The sequence below is a fragment of the Jaculus jaculus genome, chromosome 4 (assembly GCF_020740685.1).
Source record: "Jaculus jaculus isolate mJacJac1 chromosome 4, mJacJac1.mat.Y.cur, whole genome shotgun sequence".
NCBI classification, from domain to species: Eukaryota; Metazoa; Chordata; class Mammalia; order Rodentia; family Dipodidae; genus Jaculus; species Jaculus jaculus.
This window is the reverse complement of record NC_059105.1, coordinates 119,353,324-119,377,397: the sequence shown is the minus strand read 5'-3', so window position 1 is coordinate 119,377,397 and position 24,074 is coordinate 119,353,324. Positions and strand designations below refer to the sequence as shown.

General features: G+C 41.0%; 1 protein-coding gene across 4 annotated transcripts in view; it reads left to right on the top strand.

The window, feature by feature from the left end:
* The window catches only part of Cracdl (CRACD like), a 161,212-nt gene that overhangs the window by 84,124 nt on the left and 53,014 nt on the right, over positions 1-24,074 (top strand). For all 4 annotated transcript variants that reach the window (XM_045147837.1, XM_045147839.1, XM_045147838.1 and 1 more), the window contains one exon: positions 18,769-18,848. In XM_045147837.1, coding sequence (XP_045003772.1) covers positions 18,779-18,848 — 70 coding nt within the window. In that variant the 5' untranslated portion in view covers positions 18,769-18,778. The remainder of the gene's footprint in view (positions 1-18,768; positions 18,849-24,074) is intronic.

The following is a 24,074-nucleotide window of genomic DNA, read 5'->3' as shown; positions in this document are numbered from 1 at the left end:
ATTTGACTTTTAACTTATTAGTGTCTGTCTCATTGACAGCTTCAGATGGCTTAGCTTTTTAACATATGTGTGTGCATGGGTGCGTGTATGTATGTGTATGCGGGTGGAGATAGAGGACAACCTTGGGTGTCATCCTCAGGAGCACCATCCACCTCTTCTATGAGACAGGGTCTCTCATTGACAAGGAGCTCGCAGTTAGGCTAGACTGGCGGGCCAGAGAGCCCCAGGGATTCTCCCAGCTCCACCTCCCCTCCACTGGAGCTATAAGCATGGGTCACCACACACAGCATTTTTACTGGGTTCTGATAATCGAACTCATATCTTCATGTTTGCAAAACAAGCATTTTTATTAGCTAAGTTATTTCACCAGCCCTTAGTTTTTTATTTAGTATTATAATCTCTCCCTTTTCAATGACTGTTTATCCACTTACATTTAACATCATTATTAAAATGGTTATATCTATCATTTTGCCTTTTGTTTTCTTCAGCTTATTTAATGAGTACTTTATTCTGTTTTTTTTTTTTTCCTATACTTTAATTCTTGATTTTTAACTGCATTTTCTTCTGTCATTTTTAGGGGTTCATCTAGGTCTTACATAATACACCTAAGCATATAAGAATCAACAAGATTTATGTTAACTCAGTTCTTTTCTCAATAGCATATGTTATATATAATAATGGGTTTCATTATGACATTTTCATACCTATATTTGTATATTGATAATATTCACCCCCTCACTCTCTGTCTTCCCCATGCCCTCCCCCTCCTGCTGGTCCCCTTCCTCTTCTCAGCCACTCTTTCTCCTATGAATTTCATGTCTGTTTTTCTTTTTTAAGTGTTTTAAATTATTTATTTATTTACGAGAGAAAGAGGGAGAGAGAAAGTGGGCATGCCAAGATCTCTAGCCATGAACTCCCTATAAGTCCTCAGGGAGGAGTGAGGCCTCATGAGCCCTTCCCTCATCCATAACAGAATGTTGAGTGGCCCGAACTTGTACAGGTCTTATGCAGGTACTTACAGCTGCTGTGAGTTCAGGAGTGCAACAGTCATGTCAAGCCCAGAAGATAGCATTCAACAGTGTTTTGTGCCTTCCTCTGTCTCTTACATTCTTTTACCCCCCCTCTTCTACAGTTGTTCCCTGAGCTTTGGAGAGGGTGATTAAATGTCCCATCTAATGTCCATTTAGCATTCACTTATTCTTAGCACTTTGAGCTGGGCATAGTGGCGCACGCCTTTAATCCACCACTCAGGAGGCAGAGGTAGGAAGATTACTGTGACTTCAAGGCCAGCCTGGAACTGCAGAGTGAGTTCTACTTCAGCTTGGGCTGGAGTGAGACTCTCTCAAACAACAAACAAGAAAGAAAAAATTAATTGACCAGTTTTGAGTCCCTACATCAACCACATCCCACTTCCAAAAGAAGCTTGTCTGGGGGCTAGACAGAGGGCTCAGCAGCTAAGAGCACTTCCTGCTGGAAATGTCCCTCTGCAGGCTAGCTGTCACAGGACCAGGCAATGCTTTGGGAGCTGCCGAGGAAGAACTGTCATCAGTCTTTAACCACTAAGCCATCTCTCCAGCCTTTTAAAAATATTTTTAAATTTTTACTTACTTATTTATTTATTTATGAGAGATAGAGAGAGAATGGGCACACCAGGGACTCTAGCTACTGCAAAAAAAAAAAAACTCCAGATGCATGCACCACCTTGTGAATCTGGCTTTACAAGGGTATTAGAGATTTAAACCTGGGTCCTTTGGCTTTGCAGGCATGCACCTTAACCGCTGGGCCATCTCTCCAGCCCTTGTATTCTGCTCTCTACTTTTGTTTCACATGTGTTCTACTATGCCCTGCCCCCATACTTGAAGTCTGTTTCCCCTCTAGTAGTCCGTTTATAGTTCCCTGGCCCCTGCACACACATACTCCCACATAGATAAATAAATACATATATAAATTAGAAGCTTGGACTCATGTATAAGAGAGAACATGCAATGTTTGTCTTTATTTCTGAATAATGGGGTTACATCATTTGATATACTGTTTTCCAGTTCCCTCCATTTTTCTACAAATTTCATTATTTTATTTTTTCTTTATGACTAAATAAAATCCCATTGTATATATGGACCACATTTTCATTATCCATCAGTTGATGGACATCTAGGGTGATTCTATTTACTTGCTATTGTGAGCAGAGCAGCAATGAATGTGGATGTTCAAGTGTGGTAGGATATAGAGTCCTTAGGGTGTATGGTCAGAAGTGGTATAGCTGAGTTATATATAAAATAAATGTGACTGGGTCACACCCAGGGGGCAAAAAGGAGGAGTTGTTGCACGGCCCAGCGTTATCACACTAGTGTGCATAGTCACTTGGTGCTCACAAGCTATTGTGACAATGTTGAGGCATTTTAAGCTTTATAATACAGTGATTTCATTCCTACACTCCTTGTTTCTGCAATTGTAAAATATGTTACAATTATGTTTGTTTCAGTCAAAGTAAATTTTGGGGTATTATTTCATGTGCTTTTAAAATCACAAGAAAGCCAGGTGTGGTGGCACATTCCTTTAATCCCAGCACTCGGTAGTTTGAGGCCACCCTGAGAATACATAGTGAATTCTAAGTCAGTCTGAGCTAGAGTGAGACCCTACCTCGAAAAAAAAAAAAATCAAAAGAAAAAGAAGAAATACTCAGTTATATATTTTCTTTTACAACTGCCTGCAAAATTACTTTCACTGGTGCTCTGTGATGTCTTGTGTGCAGATTCATGTTATTATCAGATGTCATTGTAAGCCTAAAGAACTTCCTTAGTATCTGTCATAAGGCAGAGATATTAGGAAGAAATCATTCCAGTCTTCATCTTGGATGATTTTAGTTTACCTCCGTTTTTGAAAGTGGCTTTGCTGGATATGGTATTCTTAGTTGACAGTTTCTTCTTTTGAATATGTCGTCCCCCTGCCTCTGGCCTCCGTTGTTTTGGATGAAAATTGGCTCTTATTATTATTTTGGTTCCCATGGATATGATTTTTTTCTCGTGCTGCTTTCAAGTTTTCACATTTAGACTTAACAGATACGTCTGGTACAGCTTTCTTTTTGCTTATTTCATGTGGTTTGGTTGAGTTTTTGGATGTGTAAATTATTTTTCATCACATTTGAGACATTTTTAGTCATTATTTCTTAGAATATTCTCTAAGATTTCTAAGAAATCCTGTGTGCTAGGATTAAAAACGTGCACCACCATGCCTGGCTTTCTTTTCTAGTAATTTTAAAAATTATTTGTGTGTGTGTGTATGTGTGTGTGTGTCTGGTGTCCACATACCACCGTGCATATATGGATGTCAGAGAACCACCTCAGGTGTCTGTCAGTCCTCACCTTTTACCTTGTTTTGAGATGGTCTCCTGTTTACCACTGTGTATGCCAGGCTAGCTGGTGCCTAAGCATCTAGAAGTTCTTCTGTCTCTACCTCCCATCTCTCCATAGGAGGGCTGGAATTGCAGATGCTTGCTGCTGCATCTGTAAATACCTGACCAGAAGCAGTTTAGGGATGAAGGGCTTGTTTCTGGATTGAGGTTTTGAGGAGCAGTATTCCTCGTGTTGAAGAAAGAGTGACAGGTTCAGCCAGCTAGTAGCACAGCTTCACATCAGCAGGGAACAAGTAGAAAGGGGGTCTGACAAGCCCTGCTGGGCTGGAACCCTCAAGGCCCACCCCCAGGGACATACTTCCACCAGCAAAGCTTTACTTCCTAAAGGTTTCACAACCTTCCCAAACAGCACCACCAGCTGGAGATGAAGTGTTCAAACACAAGAATTTATAGGGACATTTTAATTAAAATTACCACATGTGGCAAGTGCTTTTACCCACTGAGCCACCTTCCCTTTTAACTTTTGATTTGCTATAATGTAAAACTTCTTTAAAAAAAATTCACATAGTACCAGGAATTTCCCATGTAATTTTTGGTCAGATTCACTAATTGTTCACATTTTGCTTCATTTGCCATATTATTGTTTATATGCTCATATCACTATATTTTTATACTATTTGATAGCAAGCTAGAGAAAGCACATATGTATTTCCTAAAAACATCATTTCAAGTAACCATAGTTATCAAAATTAGAAACACTGAACTTTTATTACTTGCCCAACTTTTATTATGTGCCCAGAGAATGGTCTTTATTCATCAGTCCTGGGGCGTGCATTGCTTCTATGCTGGAATAGTTCCTTGACCTTCCTCATGTCCTCACATGTTTCTCATAATTAAGGACAGTTGTTATACAGAATGTCTTCCATTTGGGTTTATCTGATGTTCCCTTATGATTTTATATATATACTTTTTTGAGAGAGAATAAGGAGAGAAAGAAGCAAAGAGAGAGAGAGAGAGAGAGTAAGAATGGGTGTGCCAGGGCATCCAGCCACTGCAAACAAACTCCAGACACATGTGCTACCTTGTGCATCTGGCTTACATGGATCCTGGCTAATCGAACCTAGGTCCTTTGGCTTTGTAGGCAAGTGCCTTAGTCGCTAAGCTGTCTCCCCAGCCCTGATTATATTTTTTAATGACTGGCCGCTCCTAGATTTCATTATATCTGTTCAAATTATTTGCCCAGCTTTGGAGGAAGGAGATCATTCACTTTCATTTATTGCATTCTGTGAAGTCCTTATAAATGCTAAATATGAAGTTTTTTTTTCTTCCCTTAAAAATTTTTTTTTTCCAAGGTAGGGGCTCGCTCTAACCCCTGGAATTCACTATGTAGTCTCAGGATGGCCTCAAACTCACAGCAGTCCTCCTACCTCTGCCTCCCAAGTGCTGGGATTAAAGGCATTCACCACCATGCCTGGCCCTTTTCTTCCTTTCTTTTTTGAAGATAATTTCTCCCTCACTGTGGCTTTCCTATTCATCTTTGTTACCTTTTAATAAGCAGAAATGTTTCATTTGGATGAAGTATAAAATATGGCATTTTTTTCCTTTTTAGTTTTAAAAGCATGTCTAGACATTTTTACTTATACTTCCTCTATTTTATGGAAGAAGGGATATTTATTGAAGCTTACAAATCCAGGGGAAGTTCCATAATGGCAGAAGAAGCTAGCCCACTTTCACAGGCCCAAGCAGAGAGAGATCATCACCAGCACAAGCAAGCACACTTCAGGAACTCTAGGCAGAGCTTAAGCACTTTGCATACCTGTAGACTAAAATTCCAGATCCACCCCCACACCTTGGGGCTGGACCCTAGGATCCACCCACAGTGACACTTCCTCCAGCTAGGTGGCTACAGATCTAAATTACAAATTTTAATAAAATCCTGAATATATTTGAGGCCATCTATTCAAACCACCACAGTGGTATAGTCATACAATGAAATATTGCTCAGCAATGAGAAGAAATGATGTACTGATTCATGGTACAGCAGATGAACCCTAAAAACATGTACAGTGAAAGAACCAGTCACAAAGACCACATACATTATCATTCTATATAGGAGATGTCCACAACAGGAAATCTCTAAGGACAGAAAGTAGATGGTGGTTACCAAGGGTTGGGGACACAAGATTGGGGGTGAGGGAATGGGGAGTGATTGCTAATGGGAACAGGTTTCTTGCCAGGTTAATGAAAATGTTCTGGAGTTCCACTGTGCAACTTTGTGAATACAGTATGCTAAATGTCACTGAATTCTAAAAGCAAACTTTATGGTTTTGAATTATGTCTATGAAAGTTCAAAATGAACAATATATGTGATTCTCATCATCACAGACAGTGGTCTTATAAAATAATGGGGAGGCTCAGCAGATAAGACCCCTTGCCACAAGCATGAAAGCCTGTGAGGGTTGGAGACGATCTGAGTTCAGTTCCCTAGCACCTACTAAACAGCAGGACATGGCCATGCATATCTGTAAAGCAAGTCCTGTGGGGAGCAGAGACTGGAAAATTACTCACAAAGCTTCAGCTGTGAGCTGGAGAGATGGTTTAACAGTTAAGGCACTTGCCTCCAAAGCCTAAGGACCCAGGTTTGATTCCCCAATATCCATGTAAGTCAGATGCACAAGGTTAACAAATGCATCTGGAGTTTATCTGCAGTGGCCCTGATGTGCCCATTCTCTCTCTAAAATAAATAAAATTAAATTAAAAATACTTATTAAAAAATCAGCTGTATAGATTTCTTTCTGGATCCTCTATTCTATTCCAGTGGCCTATCTATCTTTTGGCTTTTGTTTGCATACCAGGCTGTTACCATGGCTGTGTAGTATAGTTTTAGATCAGGGACTGTGATTTCTCCAGCAGTTCTTTCTACTTATGTTTGCTTTGCCTATGGGTGATCGATCTTCCGTGTTACCAGATGAATTATTAGATTGTTTTCTAGTTCTGAAATGAATACTATTAAAACTCTGATGGGACTCACATTGAATATGTAGATTACTTTTGATGATATAGCCATTTTCAAAATATTGATTCTGCCAGGTATGATGACGCACACATTTAATCCCAGCATTCAGGGGGCAGAGGTAGGAGGACTGCTGTGAGTTCAAGGCCAGCCTGAGACCACATAGTGAATTCCAGGTCAGGCTGAGACTAGCGTAAGACCCTACCTTAAAAAACAAAAAACAACAACAACGACAAAAAATTGATTCTGCCAATCCTGGAACATGGAAAGTCTCTTAACATCTGATATCTTGTTTCTTTTTTTCAGGGTCTTAAAGTTTTATTTGTAGAGGTCTTTCACATCCCTGATGAGGCTTATTCCTAGGGACTTTATTTTGGGGAGCTATTGTGAGATTGTTTTCCTATTTTTTATTTTATTATTATTTTTATCTTTAACAACATATATTTTTTAAATTTTTTTGTTTATTTTTATTTATCTATTTGAGAGCAACAGGCAGAGAGACAAAGAGGCAGAGAGAGAGAAAGGAGAGTGGACGCGCCAGGGCTTCTAGCCACTGCAAACGAACTCCAGACGCATGCGCCCCTTGTGCATCTGGCTAACGTGGATACTGGGGAATCGAGCCTTGAACCGGTGTCCTTTGGCTTTGCAGTCAAGCACTTAACCACTAAGCCATCTCTCCAGCCCTAACAACATATTTTGTATGGATACATTATGTGTTGATACCCTCTTTTCTTTTGTCCCTGCCCCAGTTCCACTGGAGAACCTCTTCAGTGGGGTTGCAGGTATTCCCCATGGGGTTGTAGGTTATGTGTTATGGGAACAGCAGTCAGTTATTTTTTTTGGGGGGGGGGTGGGAATGTCTCTGGTCATGATGTCTCAACCTGTGGCTCTTACAATCTTTCTGCCCCCTCTTCTGCAAAATTCCCTGAGCTATGGTGGGTGAGTTTTAAGTCTACTTCAGTGAGGAGCTCTTAGAAGCCTCTGGGTCTCTGCTTTGGTAGATGTTGAGTATCCTGAGGGTCTGTCTCCTGTACCCTGGCATTGATTATCAGGTTCAGCATGGAAGCAACACTCATGCTCATCTCCCCAATTCCTCTGTGGATTCGGCTGTGGCTTGGCTGAAGCATGAGATGTAGTTTATCTCTTCTGGTCTCGCTCCCTTCTGAAAAAGAACAGATTGTCCAATGAAGAGTGAAGTCAGCATACTTTAAATGAGATAAGCATTATTAATTTAGAGAGAATATGGTGTGTACAACCCCTTTTTTAGCCAAAGACTAGTGACACTGGAGAGCATAATCTTTGTCTCCATAGGATTGTGGTCTGCTTCCCAATTCCAGATATAGATTCCTTTACATTGAGTGGGTCTCTTAGCCAATCAGAAAGCTATTTGGTAACGCCCCCCCCCCCACAAGGCTATGTGCCACTATTGCACTGGCATGTACATCCTATCAGTGTGTTTGCTTCTGAGTAACTTAGGCCTCTGGTTGCTCAGACTGTAGTTGGCCACTTTCCTCCAACAGCTCATGTAGCACTTTACAGCATAGAAGGGCTGACTGTCTGGGGACTGGCTCTCTTCTGGATTCCAGCCAGGTCTCTGCAGGCTCTGTGTCAGCAGCATATGGTGTCTTCAGCAATAGGGTCTTGCCTTTTGCCTCAGGTGCTTTGACAGAAAACTGTTTTGTTTTGAAGACCTTGTAGTCTCTCCACTCAACAGCTCATCTGGGTACAGACCAGAAAAAAACAAACAAAAATTTAAGGTTAGGCTTCATCCCACCCTCCCCAGGGCCCTTCTTTTCAGGTATTCCCTCCTTACTCCTGTTGAGGGTTATATATTTTAGTCTATCTCCAAGGATAAAGGTTTCTGTGGTACCAGTTCATTTTGGACTTAGTTTGTTTCCCCGCCCTCCTCTTCCCCTCCCTCTAAATCCTTCCATCCCTATTGTCTAGGCCTTGAGTTGCCTATCAGGTATGACAGCAACTTGAGCTAGTCCAGGTTAGGAACCGCAGATAAGTGAGGCCATGTGATGTTTGTCTTTCTGTGATTGTGTGAGTTCACTGAGTATAATGTGTTCCAAGTCTGCCCATTTTTTTCTACTGATTTCATTGTATCATTTTATTTCTTACTGCTGAGTAGAATTCCATTGTGTAAATATACCACAACTTTGTTACCCATTCATCCAATGATGGGCATTTGGGTTGATTCCAGTTCTTAGCTATAATGAATTGAGCAGCTACAAACATAGTTGAGCAAATATTTCTGGAGTGAAGCATGGAGCATTTAGGATAAATGCCGAGTAAGGAAATAACTGGGTCTGTTGGTAGCTCTATATTCATCCTTTTTAGGAATCTACATGTTGATTACTATAGTGGCTGTACAAGTTTACATTCCCACGAACAGTGGATAAGGGTTCCTCTTTCCCTACGTCCTCACCAACATTTGTTGTCATCTGAATTTTTAATGATTGCTATCCTTACTGGAGCTAGGTGGAATCTCATAGTTGTTTTAATTTGCATTTTCCTAATGGTTAGGGATATTGAACATTTTATTAACTGTGTGCTAGCCATTTGTATTTCTTCCTCTGAGAACTCTCTATTAAGTTGTCCATTTCTGGAGTGGGTTTTTTTGTTGTTGTTGTTTTGTTTTTTACTGTTTAGTTTTTTGATTTCTTTGTAGGTTCTAGATATTATGCTTCTGTCAGTGGTATAGCTGGTGAAAATTTTCTCTACTCAGTGGGTAATCTGTTGGCTCTGCTTATGGTTTGTTGTCCAAAGCTTTTATTTTACTTTAAGATTTATTTTTATTTATTAGTTTGTTTGAGACATGGGGGGTAGAGAGAGAGAAAATTGGCACGCCATGGCCTCTAGCCAATGTAAATGAACTCCAGACGCATGTGCCACCATGTGCATCTGTTTTACATGGGACCTGGAGAATCGAACCTGGTTCCTTAGGCTTCACAGGCATGCACCTTAACCACTAAACCATCTCCCCAGCCCTGCGCAAAAGCTTTTTAGCTTCATGAGATCCCATTGGTTGGGTGATTGTTGAATTTCCTGGGCTACTGGAGTTTTGTTCAGGAAGTCTTTCCCCATTCCTGTATCATGGAGAGTTCCTCCTATTTTTTCTTCCAGTAGGAGAAAAGTTTCAGGTTATATATTGAGGTCTTTAATCCATTTGATCTTGATTTTTGTGTTTGGTGAGATGAGTGGGTCTAGTTTCATTTTTCTACATATGGTTATCCACTTTGCCCAGCACTATTTGTTGAAGATGCTGTCTTTTCTCCAGCCTATGTTATTGGCACCTTTGTCAAAGATCAAGTAGCTGGAGGTACTTGACCTAAGGTCCAGGTCTTCAATTTTGGTCCATTGGTCTATATTTCTGTTCTTATACCAGTACCATGTTGTTTCTGTTACTATGACTTTGTAATATAGCTTTAGATCAGATATGGTGATACCTCCAAAGGTGTTTCTTTTGCTGAGAATATGTTTGGATATCCAAGGTTTGCTGCCATTCTATGTGAATTTTGAGATTATTTTTTTCTATCTCTGTGAAGAATGATGCTGGAATTTTTATTGGTATTGCATTAAATCTGTATATTGCTGTTGGTAGAATTGCCATTTTCACAATGTTAGTTCTATCTATCCAGGAGCATTGGAGATCTTTCCATATTCTCAAGTCCTCCTCTATTTCTTTCTTTTTTTAATATATACTTTTTATTTTAAAAAAATTTATTTTAATTAATTTATTTGTTTGACAGAGAAAGAGGGCGAGAGAGAGAGAGAGAGAATGGGCATGCCAGGGCCTCCAGCCACTACAGATGAACTCCATATGTGTGCACCCCCTTGTGCATCTGGCTAATGTGGGTTGTGGGGAATCAACCTTGGTCCTTTGGCTTTTCAGGCAAATGCCTTAACTGCTAAGCCATCCCTCCAGCCCTAAGTATATATTTTTAATATTTTTTATTTATTTAAGAGAGAGAGAGAGAGAATATGCACCAGAGTCTGTAGCCACTGTAAACAAATTCTAGATACATGTCCCACCTTGTGCATTTGGCTTTATGTGGGTACTGGGGAATCAAACCTGGGTCCTTAGGTTTCACAGGCAAGCTAAACCATCTTTCTAGCCCCTTCCTTGAAGTTTTTCTTTTTTTAATGTTTTCATTATATAGATCTTTTGCATCCTTGGCTAGTGTTATTTCAAGGTATTTAATTTTTTGTTGCTATTGAAAATGGGACAGCCTTGCTGATTTCTTTCTCTGTGTATTTGTCCTTTGCATATAGAAAGGCTACTTATTTTTGAGTGTTGATTTTGTACCCTGCCACTTTACTGAAGGAACTAATCACCTTTAGAAGTTTTGAGATGGAGACATTCAGGTCACTTGTATATGGAATCATGTCATCTCCAAGTAGGGCTAACTTGTCTTCTTCCTTTTTAATTTGTAGCACTTTTCTTTCTCTCTCCTGTCTTATTGCTTGGGCTAGTACTTCTAGTACTATATTGAAGAACAGAGGTGAGAAGGGGTACCCCTGTCTTGTTCCTGACCTCAGTGGGAACTCCTTGAGTTTTTCTCCATTAAGTATTGTTTGGGCTTTAGGTACTTTATATATAGCCTTTATTGTGTTGAGATATAAACCCTCCATGCTTATTCTTTCAAGTATTTTGATCATGAAGTGGTGTTGTATTTTATCATAGGCCTTCTCTGCATCAATTGAGATGAATATGTGGTTCTTATGATTAAGTCTATTTATGTGGTATATTACATTGACCAATTTCTATATGTCAAACTATTCCTATATCCTTTGGATAAGACCTACTTGATCAAGGTGGATAATGCTTTTGATGTGTTGTTGAATTTGGTTTGCAAGGATTTTGTTCAGATTCTTTACATCTAAATTCATGAGGGATATACGCCTTTAGTTTTCTTTTCTTATATCTCTGTCTGGTTCTGGTGATGCTTATTAGGATGATGCTAGCTTCAAAAAAGGAGTTGGGGGGCTGGAGAGATGGCTTAGTGGTTAAGCGCTTGCCTGTGAAGCCTAAGGACCCCGGTTCGAGGCTCGGTTCCCCAGGTCCCACGTTAGCCAGATGCACAAGGGGGCACACGCGTCTGGAGTTCGTTTGCAGAGGCTGGAAGCCCTGGCGCGCCCATTCTCTCTCTCTCCCTCTATCTGTCTTTCTCTCTGTGTCTGTCGCTCTCAAATAAATAAATAAAAAATGGCCAAAAAAAATTAAAAAAGAAAAAAAGGAGTTGGGGAGGATTCCCTGCTCTCTGGTTATGTGAAACAGTTTGAGAAAAAATGGCTTCAGTTTTTCAATGAAGGTTTGATAGAATTTGGCTGAGAAGCCTTCTGGTCCTTGACTTTTCTTTTGGGGGATGTTTTTGATTACCTTTTCAATCTCAATGGATGTGATAGGTTTGTTTAGTAGATTAATTAAATAGTTGAGTTTTGGTAGGTGGTATGTGGTTAGAAATTCATTCATTTCTTCCAGATTATCCAGTTTTGGAGTATGTCCTGATGATTCTTTCAATTTCATTGATGTCTGTTGTGATTTCTCCTTTTTCATTTCTGATTTTGTTAATTTGAAGCCTCTCTCTCTCTTTTTAAAATATTTTATTTATTTGACAGAGAAAGAGGGAGAGAGACAGACAGACAGAATAGGTGTGCCAGGGCCTCTGGCTACTGCAAATGTGTGTGTGCCCCCTTGTGCATCTGGCTAATGTGGGTCCTGGGAAATTGAACCTGGGTGCTTTGGCGTTTCAGGCAAATGCCTAACTGCTAAGCCATCCCTACAGCCCTTTTGTTTGCTTGTTTGATCAAATTGGCTAGGGGTTTATCAATCTTGTTTATTTTTTCAAAGAACCAGCTCTTTGTTTCATTGATTTTTAAAATTGTTTTCTTAGTTTCCAATTCATTAATTTCAGCCCTGATCTTGATTATTTCTTTCCATCTGCAGCTCTTACGCTTGTATTTTTCTTGTTTTTCCAATGCCTTTAGGTGGAAAGTTAGGTTATTAATTTGGGATCTCTGACTTAATAATAAAGGCATTTAGGGCTATGAATTTTCCCCTTAGGACTGCCTTCATTGTGTCCCATAAGTTTTGGTATGTTGTGTTTTCATTATCATTCAATTCTAGGAATTTTATAATTTCTTTCTTGATTTCTTTTATGATCAAATTCATTTAAAAGTCTATTGTTCAGTTTCCAGAATCTGGTGGAATTCCTGATGTGTCCCTTGTTAATTGCTAGCTTTAAATCATTGTGATCTGATATGATGCAGGAAGTTACTTCAATTTTTCTGAATTTATGGAGGAATGCTTTATGGCCTAACATATGGCCTATTTTGGAGAAGGTTCTGTGGGCTGCTAAGAAGAATTTGTGTTCTGTAAAATTGGGGTGGAATGTTCTTTAGATGTCCATTAGGTCTAGTTGATCTATGGTGTTATTGAGCCCTCTTATTTCCCTGTTAATTTTCTTCTTTGATGATATGTCTGTTGATGATAGTGGAGTATTGAAGTCTCTATGATGGTGTTGGTGTTTATTTCTATTTTATTGTTAAGTAGGTTTTATTTTATAAACTGTGGTGCACCTGGGTTTGGCACATACAGATTTATGATTATGATGAGCTCATGTTAAATATTTCCCTTGATGAGTAAGAAGTGGCTTTCTATGTCTATTTCTATTTCTTTTGGTTTGAACTCTATTTTATCAGATTTTAATGTAGCAACACCTGCTTGTTTCTTATTTCTATTTGCTTGAAATATAATTTTCTATCCTTTCACCCTTAGGAGGTGTCTGCCTTTAGTGGTGATGTGGAATTTTGAAAATAGCACATAGAAGGGTCCATTTTTCTGATCCACTCTGTCAACTTGTATCTTTTAATGGGTGAGTTGAGACCATTAATGTTTAAGGTTATAACCCTGCTGTGATGGGGTTCTTTATGGGGTTTGGTGTTTTGTACTTTTTTAAGTCTGATCTAGTTTTCATTATTGTGACCTTCTCTTGAGATTGGTTGTTTACCTCTTCTGTGTAGTGTTCCTTGAAGTGTTTTCTGTAGGTTTGTGTTTGTGTTCATATGACTTTTTTTCATGGAAAGTTTTCCTTTCACCATCTTTTATGATGGATACTTTCACTGGTTACACTAGTTTGGGTTGGAAACCATAGTTTTTTAGACTTTGAGGTGTTCCATTCCAGACCCTTCTGGCTTTCAGTGTTTCCATTGAGAAATCTGAGGTAATTCTGATGGAATTGCCATTGTATGTAGTGAGTTGTTCCTCTTTTGCTGCTTTTAGCACTCTCTCTTTGTTTTCATTGTTGAGAGTTTTTATTATTGTTGTTGAGTTTTAACTATGATGTGCCTTGGAGAATTTCTTCTTTGGTTCTGTCTGCTTGGTGTTCTGTGAGCTTCTTGTATCTGTATGGGCCTCTCTTTTGAGAGATTGGGGAAGTTTTCTTCAATAATTTTGTTGAATATGTTCTCTATGGCTCTGGCCTGGATTTCCTCTCCTTCCAGTATACTCATGATCAGGATGTTTGGTTATTTTAGGGTATCCCACAGTTCCCTTGTATTCTATTAGCATTATTTTTTGGACTTAACAAAGTTTTTGGACTCCCAATCAATTTCTTCTATCTTATCTGCCAGTTCAGAGGTTCTGTCTTCCACATGAGTAACTCTGTTACTAAGGGATTCTAGAGAGGTTTTAAAAATCTCTATTTGGTTTTTGTTTCCTGTTGTGTTATTTTGCATCTTGTCCTTATCTTTTTTGAGGTGCAATTTCAGTTCAAGGTCTGATTTTTCTTGATGCTTCTTGGAATTCATTCTTGCATTTGATCAAGTCTACATTAAACTTAATCAGCTGTTTATTGAGATCTTCCATTTGTTGACTTACCTTCAATTCAATTATATCTCTTTAGAGCCTTCTGTGGTTTTCTTAAATTTAGGTAAGCCTAATGACAAAAGTTGAGTGTTCTAAGAGATGCTTCTGCTCAATTTCATTTATGCGTTTGTTGGGTTTTGATGGCATGCTTCCGGTTCAGCAATTCTTTTGATCAGGGTAACATTGCTTGTTGTGTTTTCATTTTGGGATTCAATTTCTGGTGTTTTCTGTATAACTTCATTGGAGGGTTCCATTGTGGAGACTAGGCATTGCTGGTGGAGATCTCTCTGTTTTCTGCCTTTCTTTTTTTTTCTTTGTATGTGTGTGTTGTGGTCTACCCATCCTAGGAAAATATTTTATTTTATTGAGGGGAAGCAAGTATTTGTCCTTGTAGAATCTTCAGTGAGTTTTCCCCCATGTGTACCCTCTGGAGCCTTTTTACACACACTCCAGACCCATGTGCTACATTTGTATCCAGCTTTATGTGAATACTATGGAATTGAACCCAGGCTGACAGGATTTGCAAGCAAGTACCTTGAACTGCTAAGTCATATCCCCAGCCCCTTATGAATTTTTAGCTGAGCCTTTTTGCACACGCATGCACATACACACACACACACACACACACACACACACACACACGTACATATGTGCTTCATCAATAGTAAACTTGCTTCTAGGACTCACATGCATGCATGTTAGACCACTTGACATTGTACCACTGCTCACTAAAGCTCTCTCTATATTCCCTCCTCCCTTCCTTGCTTTAAAAAATATTCATTCATTTATTTATTTGTGGGCAGAAAGAGAAAATAGGTGTGCTAGAACTCTTGCTACAGCAAACAAACTTCAGATGCATGTGCCACTTTGTGCATATGGCTTTACATGGGTACTGGTGAATTGAATCCAGGCCAACAGGCTTTGCAAGCATACACCTTTAACTGCTGGTGATTTAAAACAACCATGCAGGGCTGAAGAGATGACTCAGCAGTTAAGGCACTTTCCTGCAAAGCCTAACAACCCAGGTTCAATTCCTTAGTATCCATGTAAAGCCAGATGCACAAAGTGGCTTATGCATCTAAAGTTTGTAGCAGCTGGAGGCCCTGGCATGCCCATTCTCTCTGTCTGTCTCTCTCCTTTCTATCTCTCTCTGCTTGCAAATAAATAAGGTATTAAAAGCACCATGCAAACACATGGTGGGTTGTTTCTGTGGGTGTTTCCAGAACAGTTTAGCTTAGCAGACCAGTGTGGATCTACCCTGAATGTGGGTTGCAGCATTTCATGGAGTGGGGTTCTGGACCAAATGACAAAGAGAAAGTGAGCTGAACACCAGAAGTCCTTTGTGCTTCCTGCTGTGGACTGAATGATGTGAGCAGCTCCCTGTGTGCTCTTGCCACCAGAGCTGCCCTGCCGAGATGGGTGATACCTTCAAATTATGAGGCAAAATGAACCTCTTCCTTAAGTTCATTTTGAAGCAAGTTACTAACACAGGTCCTATTGGATTAAATTGTTATCCTTCTTTTGTGTATGAGGAGACTGAGCTCAGTGCAGTTAGATGTTGGAGTAAAGATGCAACCCAGGTTATCCTAGTAGCCAAGTTTTTGTTCTTTTTCCTTCACTCTGCTACACATTTAGTACTTTGGAGCATGAAATAGAGCAAGCGTTTAGAGGCCCCCCCCCCCCCCCCCCACGGAGTGAGCCTCCTACTTCCTTCATTAGTGCACTCTTTGCTTCCATGAGTTGACTGGCTCTTGTGGCATCGGGTGGTCTCTCTGCATTAGCCTTTGAGGATGAGATGGGATAAAAACAGTATAGTCTTTGCATACTTATCCACAGGGACTACTGTACTACAGGGGCAAGTACACACACACACAGAGCCCTGCATATCCTCAGCACATGTGTTAGTTGACACATCCCATCATGCTCAGACCCTGTTCCCTCAGGCTGAGGACTGCCAATCCGCTCCAATAAATGGCATTCTCAGCCCAGGCATCCTGGCTTGATCTGGAGGAGGGGCTGCATGGCAGGCAGAGACATCTCAGTGGGAGAGAGGTTCTGTCTTTGGGCTCCCCAGTTTCCTTTGAACCCTTCCATGACATCTCAGGACTCTCCCTTTTACTAGTCCACACCTGCAGGAGGCAGGACCACATAGAACACATTTGTTACTGTATCCCAGCAGCTCAGTGTGAGCATTCAGGCTAGTGTCTGCTTTACTACCTCGAGCAAGCTAATAAACCACCTAACATAATAACTAAGGCTCTCATCTCTGAAGTGGCAAAACTCAAAGTTCTTGGGGGCTACATGAGATGATTCAGATGATAGGCTGTACTTAACATGTCATTTGTGGTCATTGTGATCATCTCTGAGTTTGAGCAATGGAAAGCTCTGGCATGTTCACTTTCTAGCAGCCTTGGCAGCCTTTACCCAGGTTAGCACGTGGTGATTCTCAACCAGGTTCACTTCTCCCCTCCTGTTTCTTGTGTCCTGCTCCATCACCTTTCAGCACCAATGTCCAAGTAGCTCCCTGCCCTCTAATGGCATCATGGAGCAACAAGACAGTTGGGCAACAGAGGCTTCCTGACCAATGGCGACATCTTAAGGGTGGAGGGAGTGACATTTTAGAATACTCAGGCCTTTGGATGAGGTTGCAACTGTAGCTATTGCAGTCATTCTGCTCTCCAGCTACATTGTCTGTTACGTTGTAGACACAGTAAAAACAAAGTTGTTCTTTTACACCTACAATGGTGGCCAAGGATTCTGTAAAGTGCTATTTCTGTCCTCTCCTCATTTTATATATCATGATTGCATGATCATGAGTCAAGTTTTGTGAGGTTCCAGCTAAAGGCTTTTGGCAGCATTGACATGAGACCAGACATTTTCATGAGGCCAAACTTACATAAAAATTTAAAACCAAAATTAGCAGAGGTTTTTTTTTTTCTCCCTTAAAAAATTAGACTGGCCCCAGGGCTGAGAAAATGGCTCAGTAATTAAAGTCACTTGCTTGCAAAGCCAGATGGCCTGGGTTCAGTTCCCAAGTCTCCCCCATAAACTGGACCCCAAAAGTGGTATAACCATCTGGTGTTGGTTTGCAACTGAAGGAATCCATACACACATACACACACATGCACACGCGAAAATAAATAAATGTTTTTTAAAAAGAAATTGGTCTGCAAGGACAAACTGACATTGATTTTAAAGGACACCTAAATATTGGCACCAATTCCAGCACAGACCCATGTCTCCATTTCCTTTCCTCTGTTAAGCATTTTCTTTATATTTCTCCCATCATTTTCCATTATGTAAAAATCATAAATGTGAGTTGGTTAATTAAATATTTGAGCCTCCCTTTTTAAAAATTAGTTTTCTATTCAGCAAATACAGGCAGTTTGGTACCATTATTGTGAGCCTCCCTTTTAAAGTCTGAGGACTCATAGTCATTTCAATGAGAAATGGCTTTCTTGATAAGAGGTGTTCTCATACACATAGCTAGAGTGCACGTCTCACGGTCTGGCAGGAAGCAAGGACATGGGCAGCTGAAATTTCTGTAGCAAGAATGTGGAGCAGCAAATCAGAGATTTTCACTTAAGGAGGAAGCTAAATGAGGTGAAGCGCCACGTGTCTGGGATGATTAGCATGGAAGTCATCTAGTGGTGGGGTATGGAGAAGAGCTGAAGCAAGAGTAGCTGATCAGATGTCCACTGTGCTTTTTGTCCAAAATGTTTCCCAAGTTTAAAAAATTAGACTCAGCGTCAATAATGATATTAAGATACTGTGTTCACATTAAGATAAACCTTTGTGAAGAATTTTAATAGGTAATATAAGTAAGAAAATCAGATGTCAAACTTCCCAATGTGGGTGTAAAAATATTTGTATAGAAAAAAAGGGGCTGGAGAGATGGCTTAGCGGTTAAGCGCTTGCCTGTGAAGCCTAAGGACCCCGGTTCGAGGCTCGGTTCCCCAGGTCCCACATTAGCCAGATGCACAAGGGAGTGCACGCATCTGGAGTTCGTTTGCAGAGGCTAGAAGCCCTGGCACGCCCATTCTCTCTCTCCCTCCATCTGTCTTTCTCTCTGTGTCTGTCGCTCTCAAATAAATAAATAAATAAAAATATTTAAAAAAAAAAAAAGAAAAAAAGATTAGGAGGAGATGAAAACATTAATTGTGGTTATTCTTAGCTGGTAGGATCATAGGTAATTTTCAGTCTTTATATTTTCCAAACTTGCTACAGTAAATAAAAGAAAAACATAATTTGTCATAATTTGATGGAATTTGTGTTAATGAGTAAAGCATTTGCTGTTATGTATGCCATTAAATTGCTCAAGTCAGTAATTAGAAAAATGCTTCTGTGGTTACGAATCTTGTGGCTGTGGACGTATTTTTGGCCTGTACTGTCCTGTACTCTGCCCTGGACTCTGTCTCTGCAGGGTGTGTGCAGGCGAGATCACAGGCAAAAACAATCATCACCACAACACATCTGCTGGTGGCTTCTGCTCAACATGCTCCTCTAACATGAATCTCCATCTGATTATAGTGACCTGGACATGATTTCCACAAGGGTAATGGACATTAAACTTCGGGAGGCTGCCGAAGGCCTTGGGGAAGATGGCTCAGGTGAGGCTGTGGGCTCCCCTGCTCTGGGAACCACCTTTGTCTGGTTATGGGATATGGAAGGGGATGATGGAAAGGTATATTGGGGTTCTCTGTGTGGAGAGGGTGATTGGTCCTAAGTGTGTTCAGGCACCCCTGGTGACCACTCTGTCACTGTGAGCATAGCATTGTTTAAGGCCACTTGGCAGCAGTGTACTCTTACTTCTGTGTCAGACTGTGGGGGCCTTGGGTGGCATTTTCTTTTCCTGAGGGCAAACATGTCCTGGTGTTTGACTCCACAGAAAAGGAAAAGGAGCTAAAGCTGGGTGTGGTGGTGCACCAGCACTTAGGGGATTGAGGCAGGAAGCTCATGAGTTCAAGCCTAGCTAGGGCTGCATATGGAGTTCAAGGCCAACTTGCGCCACACCATGAGACTGTATTTCAAAACTAAAAATAAAAAAGAAAGAGGGGTGAAATGAATTTATCACCCAGCAATTTCAAAAAGTATCAGTAGGTTTTATTTTTTTTAATTTTACTTATCTATTTTATCTGTTTGAGACAGAGAGAGGGAGGGAGAGTGAGAATGGACACACCAGGGCCTCCAACCACTGCAAATGAACTCCAGATGCATGCACCACCATGTGCATCTGGCTTATGTGGGACCTGGAGAACCGAACCTGAGTCCTTAGGCTTCACAGACATATGCCTTAACCACTAAGCCATCTCTCCAGACCCTATTTTTTATTTTAGAGAGAGAGAGAATTGGCACACTAGGGCCTCAGCCTCTGCCATTGAACTTCAGACACTTGAGCCACCTAGTAGGCTTGTGCAACCTTGAGCTTGCCTCACCTTTCTGCATCTGGCTTACATGGGATCTGGAGAATGGAACGTGGGTCTTAACTGCTAAGCCATCTCTCCAGCCCTCAATAGGTTTTTTTAAAAGCACAGGATGACTTGATAATTGGGGAAAAAACCAAATAGTTACATTAAAAGAGAGCCCATGGGCTGGAGAAGTAGCTCATGAGTAAAAGTGGTTGACTCATAAGCATAAGGACTGGAGTTCAGTCCCCAGTGGTGGTGTGTCGCTGTTAATCCTGGCACTGGGAAAATGAACACAGAAGGATTCTATGGCCTGCTGATCAACAAGTCTAACCCAATCAGTAAGCCCGAGGCCAATGAGAGACACTGTCTTGAAAAAGCAAATAGTGTACCTGAGGAGTGGCACCCATGTGTATCCTCTAGCCTCCAATTGTGTGCATACACGCACTTGTACTCGCTCGATCTCTCTCTCTCTCTCTCTCTCTCTCTCTCTCTCTCTCTCTGTCTCCCTCTCTCTCTCTCTCTCTCACACACACACTCATGCATACCCACAGCACAGATGTGAGTCTACATGTATACACATGTTAAAAAAAATAAAGAGGGCCTTTGACCCCTCTCCCATATAAGTTTTATTCTTCTACAGGAGGGCTGTATCTTGGCCTCTCCTGGGCTAAATTCCAGGCTCAGGAATCATCACCTCAGATCCCATTCCACGAAGTGTGTGATTTCTATTGATGTCTTGATGCAGTTGTGAAGTTGACATTAAAAAGCACTGACTTCCTACCATGTACCTTTTCCTAGATTAGCCATTTATACTCTCCGTGTTGTGTTAACAGTTGCTTCCAGCTCTCTGTTGTTTATAATCAAAATGCCAATAATGATTTTCTCTGGTCAGTTGAGGAAGAATAGCTTCCAATAATATTAAATTTTAGCTACTAGGTACTGCCCTTAGCCTTTACTTCAGTAAAAACTATTTAATATTTTAAGATGGATTATTCTCATTTGATATTAGGACCACCCTTCCTCTCACAGTTCAATAAATACCAAATAAACACAAATGTAAGGTGAAGTATTTAGGATCAGTCCTAAGGGGAAAATGGAGTTTCAAATTTGATCACATTATGGCACATTGAATTATTCCTTTTTTAATAGGAAAAAACTGTTGGAGAAAGTATTCTATTATCCTGAAATAACCTCAATAACTGCTAGTTTGGGATACTTACTGAGGTCACCATGAAGAACTGAGAGAAACAGTATTCTTTAAATAACAGGAGTGTGTGGTAATTAAATCAACCAATTAAAAAATTCTAGCACTTTCCATGTAAGCATGAGGGCCTGATTCACCCTAAGTTCAATTCCCCAGCACCCATGTAAACATCAAAGTGAGGACACACATGCCTGTAACCCCAGTTTTGTGGAGCGTGGAGACCAGAATTGCCAGGACTCACTGGCTGGCCAGTCTGACAGGAAACAGCAGCTCGGGGCTTGGTGAGAGACTGTCTTAAGGAAACATGTAGAAGAGCCAAAGAGGGGGACACCTGAGCCTCTCTGGCCTCTGCATACGTACATGCACCCACACTGACACACGTATAACACAATACCACACATACAAGAAACTTCTAAATTCTATGTAAGAACATTTTGAAACTATTTATATATATACATTTAAAAAAAAACAGTGATGGGCTGGAGAGATTGCTGAGTGGCTGAAAGCACTGCTCACTTGCTTTCTAGGCATGATGGCCAAGGTTTGATTCCCAGTACCCACATAAAGCCAGATGCATGAAGTGGCACATGTGTTCGGAGTTTGTCTGCAGTGGCAAGAGGCCCTGGTGTGCCCATTGTTTATCTGTCGCCTTGTCTCACTCTTTGCAAATAATAAAATTAATAAGATATTTTAAAGATAATGAATCCAGGGCTGGAGAAATGGCTGGAGAGATGGTTAAGGGCATTTATTTGCAAAGCCTGATGGCTTGGGTTTGATTCCTCATCAACTATGAAAAGCCAGATGCTCAGAGTGGCACATGCATCTGGAACTTGCTTGCAGTGGCAAGAGATCCTGGCATGCCTATACTTTCCCTCTCTCTCTCTCTCTCTCTCTCTCTCTCTCTCTCTCTCTTCTTGTAAATAAAAAGTAAAATAATGAGTCCAGAATTGAAGGAAAATGGTAATTCTGGAGATAAGTAAGCACTTTCTCTTCCAAAGCATTTATCTAGAAACTCTGAATTTCATTTTCTTATCTTTGTGGGCTGGACTGTAACAGAGCAAGAGAGAAAACAAGGCACAGAGCCTATATTAGGAGGTCTGCCTGCTAGAGGGCCTTGAGTACAAGAAGCTGGGAGCTCGAAGAGCTGCAGAATCTTAAGTGGGTGTAAACTTACTTAGTTTGCATCACGTAGATAATCAGAGAACCTCAACCCTTGAACTTGGTTCAGTAGTGCTTCTAGTCTAGAAATAACCCCAGGTACTTTGCTGAAGCAAACAATCTTTTCTAAAGAAAGCAGGGTATGGTGGTACACACCTGTGTTCCCAGCACTTGGAACGTGGAGACAGGAGGATCAGGAAGCCATAGTCACCATCAGCTACACAATGAGTTTAGTAGCAGCCTGAACTTTCTAAACTTCAAAGTAATATTATAGAACATGATATTTTCAGTGCAATAAAAAGCAGATAGGCAGTGTTAATATGTCTCTTAAGGTGCCATGAATGAAAATATGAATTGACATGCTAGAGGTTGAATTGTCTGCCTTTAGAATTCACCTGTTGAAGTTCCCAGTATCTCAGAAGGTGGCCTTATTTAGTAAATAGTTAAGATGAGAACATACAAGTCACTGACTTAGAGAACCTATTTGTAAATCATACCAAATAGAGACCTTGTATTCAGTATATATTTGAAACTATCCAGGTTCAAAAATAAGGAAGCCGTCTTCCGGTTAAGATGGCAGCGTAGGTACCACGCCAAAGCAGCCTAGGGGGGAAAAAGACCAAAAAAACTAAGCAGAATACACACTTTTACTAAAAAGTGAGGTGTATAGGAAATTGAGGCGGCAGCGGAGAAGTAGAAGAGTTATAGAGCATCCAGAGCCTGCACAGGCGGAAAAGCAGCTCCGGCAGCTCGGCCAACCGCCGCAACCACGGCGCAGCAGAAAACTGCCAGACTCTCAGCTCGAGCCGCAGGAGAAGCCAGGTGCGGGATTTTCCCCTCGCACCGCGCTCTCCGCAACTCGGAAACGTGAGGGGAGAGCGGCAGCGAGCAACGGAGGAGAAGACCGCGAGGTAGAAGCACACGTGGAGCAGCGATACAACCAGAGCAGCCGCGGCTCCCTCCCCTCCCCTACCCCAACGCCTGAACCCAGCTCCAGCGAACACAGCAGCGGCCCGGGACCGGCCATGCCAACTTGGGCTGACAGCGGGACCCAAGCAGGAGCAGAGTTCTGCAGCAACTTCAGCGGCTCCAGCACCGGTACCAGCGGCCCCAGCAGCAGCGGACCCAGGAGCGGCAGCGGCGGCAGATCCCGCAGCAGCGGCTTTGTGGGGAGCAGCGGCGGTGGACACGGCAGCAGCAGCTTCAGCAGCGGTGGTGGCTCCAGTGGTGGCAGCTACGACATCAGCAGAGGCAGCAGCAGCGGCTCGGTTTGCCCCGTAGGAAAAGCAAGTGCCCAGCTCCAGAAATCAGAACAGCAGCCCGACGACCCAGGCAGCAACTTGACTGAGACCAAAATCACCCAAGGTAACTGGGATTGCACCAGGGAAGGGTCTCACTTGGTCACAAGCTGACTTGGATATACCTCAACAGACCAGAAATCTAAACCTCTTTGTTGATAGAGGATCTGGCCATTATAATAACTACTCTTGCATACATACTCGGAGCTGTTTTTGACTGAATGGGTACAGTGTTTAGTTAAATTTTAGAATCTACCTGTATTTTATTCCACTCAGCCTGCTTGAATACTCCTATAGCAGGGAAACTCAACCCCTAAGAACATCTTTGTAGATACTCTGAGAGTCTTAAGAGCCACACCTAATACCTTAAGGTCCTACCCTGAAAATATATTACATCAAATCAATTGATACAGCTAAGAATACACAGCTAGCTAGAAAATCCAAGCATTAACTTAATCCAAGATGCAAAAATATATACATTATAACACAAGAAACACTAAAAAGCAAGACGATATAAATCCACCTAAAAGTATTAATGTATCAGAAATGTCCTCCAGTGAGAAAGAGTTAGAGGAAATACCTGAGAAAGAGTTCAAAAGAATAATTATAAATATGTTTAAAGATGTCAAAGAACACATGAAAATAATCAAAGAGGAAATCAAAGGAATCAAAGAAGAGGCAGGACACCAATTTAATGAAATAAAGAAGGCAATACAAGACATAAATAGGGAAATAGAAATAATAAAGAAAAACCAGTCAGAATTACTA